Source organism: Akebia trifoliata, chromosome 8 (genome assembly GCF_017979445.1).
Source record: "Akebia trifoliata isolate Shusen 1 chromosome 8, ASM1797944v1, whole genome shotgun sequence".
NCBI lineage: Eukaryota > Viridiplantae > Streptophyta > Magnoliopsida > Ranunculales > Lardizabalaceae > Akebia > Akebia trifoliata.
The window spans coordinates 40324039-40328073 of NC_141382.1; the positions used below are offsets into that span (position 1 = coordinate 40324039).

At 31.4% G+C, this 4035-nt stretch overlaps 1 protein-coding gene across 1 annotated transcript; it reads left to right on the forward strand.

Annotated features, from left to right (window-relative positions):
* Positions 1 to 3438, forward strand: LOC147396812 (protein NRT1/ PTR FAMILY 7.1-like). The gene is made up of 5 exons (XM_086450692.1): positions 1 to 95; positions 1138 to 1231; positions 1334 to 1551; positions 1717 to 2279; positions 2408 to 3438. Exons 2-5 carry the CDS (start codon positions 1162 to 1164, stop codon positions 3261 to 3263), a joined length of 1707 nt encoding a protein of 568 aa, XP_086306818.1. The 5' UTR covers positions 1 to 95; positions 1138 to 1161; the 3' UTR covers positions 3264 to 3438.
* Positions 3439 to 4035: the final 597 nt, after the last annotated feature.

Below are 4035 nucleotides of genomic sequence, written 5' to 3' on the forward strand. Positions count from 1 at the left end.
TTTTCTGGCTACATTTCTCTCCTCGCCTTCGCCAGAATCCGGTAGAATTTGGGAATACATCACCTCACCTTATCAGTAACTAAATCTCGCAAAAAGTAAGTAATGTTGTTTATTTATTTATTTATTTTTATTTTTTTGAAATATTTCCAACAGTAAAATGTTCTTGAGTTTGATATATTATTTCCCTAATATATAGAATGAGATATAGATGATGTACATAAAATTACTATTTTTAATATTTTTGTGTGCATGGTGCACAACACTAAGTAGATTATTATTATTATTATTATTATTATTATTATTATTATTCCCACTGGCCTATATATGAATTTTTGAGGACTTAATACACCAAAAATTTGTTTAATTAGTGTTTTTTAGCCATTTTTTTTCGTTTTTTTTTTTAATATTAAACTGAATTGAAATAATATGGACTACTCAATCATCATATACATTTTTTTTTCTGTTATTTTGTTGTGGGTTCAAGTCCAACTTAACCAGCAAAATTTTTTTTTAGAGTCGATGCATATAATAGAAATTTTTTTTTTCGAGAAAATCTTTATTTATTTATTTGGAAAAATATCTGTAAAAATGAATTTTCTATGGAAAAATAATTTATATATATAAAATGTGCAATGGTACATCTATGTTTTTTTTTTTTTTTCTGTCACAACCATATGATAGCTTAATCTTATATTATTTATTTATTTATTTGTTTATTTATAAATATACAAATTAAAATAATAAAAAAATGATTGAAATTAGAATGATAAAAAAAAATATAAATTTTAGATATTTAAGTGTGAAGATGGCAAATCTTTTGTTGTTTTGTTCTTTCTCTCTTTTCACTTAGAAAGTTTAAAAGGTTGTAAGGAGGGCAGGGCAACGTGGATCAGGTGATGTATATTAGTAACTGACTGGTTGTGTTGTGGTAGCCATAAATTAGGAAAAATCGAAAACGACATTTTCAACTACTCACAAGTTAACTCAGATGAGACGAGTCAAATTAAGTTTATTTTCTTTTGAAAAAGAGTATCAAATGTAAGGCTTAACTCGGTTTACGATGTTTTGACTTTCGTATATATATATATGTTTTAAGGTCTTAAAAAGCAAAACTAACAGATAGAGTTTATATTACAGGGTGAAAGATTTGGAGAAAGAGAGATGAATTCTCCTACAAAATCTTCAATCAAAGTGAATAAAGGAGGATGGAAATCAGCAAATCTCTTATTGGGTACTAATAATAAATTAATATTGAAATTAAATTTAGTTTTTTATTTTATTTTATTTAAAGTATTAATTAATTAATTATTTATTTATTTATTTTTTATTGCAGTGAACCAAGGATTAGCAACACTAGCTTTTTTTGGTGTGGGAGTGAACCTTGTTTTGTTCCTAACAAGAGTTCTTGAACATGACAATGCCGATGCTGCCAACAGCGTTAGTAAATGGACTGGAACAGTTTATATGTTCTCCTTGGTGGGGGCATTTCTTAGTGACTCATATTGGGGACGATATTTAACGTGTGCAATCTTCCAATTAATCTTTGTCGTGGTAATTATTTTATTAAAATAAAATTTATTTTATTTATTTATTTTTGTGAATAATTTTAGATGCCCAAAACAAATTTTCATTATTTATGATTTGGGTGTTCATTATGAACTTTCCAATTTTGATAAGATGTTTATAAATAACTATTAATTTGATTTTATTAAACAGGGATTGGTGCTCATATCAATAACATCTTGGTTGTTCTTGGTGAAGCCGAGTGGTTGTGGAGATGGAGAATTAAAGTGCAAGCAAACATCTACCATTGGTATCGTAATTTTTTATTTATCAATTTACTTGGTAGCTTTGGGATACGGTGGGTATCAGCCATCCATCGCAACGTTTGGGGCTGATCAGTTTAATGAGATGGAACCTACGGAAAAGTATGCAAAAGGCATCTTCTTTTGCTATTTCTACTTTGCATTGAATGTTGGCTCCCTTTTCTCGAACACCATTTTAGTCTATTTTGAGGATTCGGGTCAATGGACAGTTGGATTCTTGGCATCAGCGGGTTCTGCTATCATAGGTCTTGTTCTATTCTTGTTGGGGACTCGTAGTTATAGACACTTCAAGCCGTGTGGTAATCCATTGATGCGTGTTGCTCAAGTATTTGTTGCCTCCACTAAGAAATGGAGGGTTTCAGTTCCCACCAATGGGGAAGAGCTCTTCGAGTTGGAAGGTTCAGAGTCTGCAATTAAAGGGAGTAGGAAGATCATGCACAGTGATGGATTTAGGTAAGTCATAATTTTTTATTTGAATAATGCTGTATTGACCTCAATTCACTTCACATATATTAAATTGAGTCTACAATCACTTGGATTATATTACATGCTAATTTTCAATTTATTTGAATTTGTTTCAGATGCTTAGATAAGGCAGCAACAATAACAGAGAAAGACCAACAAATGAAAATGAATCCATGGAGATTATGCACTATAACTCAAGTAGAGGAAGTGAAATCCATTTTAAAGATGCTTCCCATATGGCTATGCACCATCATTTACTCAGTCGTCTTCACCCAAATGGCCTCATTATTTGTCGAACAAGGAGATGTCATGAACTCCAAAATTGGCAACTTCCATCTTCCCGCAGCAAGCATGTCGGCATTTGACATCATAAGTGTTCTCATCTTCACTTTCGTCTATCGTCAACTCCTCATACCGGTAACAGGGAAAATAACTGGAAATCCCAAGGGACTAACCGAGCTTCAAAGAATGGGAATTGGGCTTGTTATAGGTATGTTGTCAATGGTGGCGGCTGGAATCACTGAAATCGAAAGATTAAAATGGGTTAAGCCTGGTTATGATTCTAGTTCTTTAACTATATTTTGGCAAATACCTCAATACATGTTGGTTGGCGCTTCAGAGGTTTTTATGTATGTTGGTCAATTGGAATTCTTTAACAGCCAAGCTCCCGATGGTCTTAAGAGCTTTGGTAGTTCCCTCTGCATGGCTTCAATCTCTCTGGGGAATTATGTGAGTAGCATGCTTGTTAATATGGTGATGACTATCACGGCAAGAGGAGATAGTCCAGGTTGGATTCCTGGTAATCTCAATTTCGGCCATATGGACAGGTTCTATTTTCTGCTCGCCGGATTAACTTCAGTTGATTTCATTTTCTACTTATTATGTGCAAAGTGGTACAAATGCATTAACCTTGAGAAAAAAGAAGGTGATGAAATTGAAGAAGAGATGGATGATATTCTAAGGAGAGTCTAAAAGTGTTATGGGGATGAAGATCTTTAGTTCCACGTGTGCATTTTAGCCTTGTTTATCTTAATTTATTTGTTTGGATTTTGGTCGAATTATTACTCTTATCTAATCCGTGTCTATTATCTGTTTCTCTAGTCCTTCATTACAGGGATTGTATTATCATTATCAGACTTCTTTACTTTATCTCTTGTAACTAATTATATGCATTTAATAAGTTAATGCTCTTTTTATTAAATAAAAGATTTAATATTTTTAAAAATAATAAAAATACTAAAATTATTTTGTAAAAAAATATTTAATAAATATAATACATATTTGACTTTGACCAATCAAAAATCAAAGGTTCGGGCTATAGCAACTAGGGGTGCACCTTGGTCCGGTTCAAATCGAGAATTGAACCAAACCGATAGCTTTGGGGTGGTTTGGTTTGGTTTGAAATAAATTGTGCTTCGGTTCCGGGTTATGAAAATGGAGAACCTATCAATTTGGTTCGGTTCTTGGATCAAGCTTGTATAGAACTGAACCAAACCGAGAACCGAACCCTTATGCAATAAATAAATATATATGTATATAATAATAATTGTAAATTATTTTAAGAGTTAGTACATAAATTAGTGATCTTTTATGGATAAACTAATGGTTTTTATGGATAGATTTGTAATTTATTATATGAAATTTTATGTTTATTTTTTCATTAAAAAATATTACTTCTAATTTATAAAATATTTGCTATTCGTGGAATCGAACCAAACCAAACTGACTTTAATTTGGTTTGGGT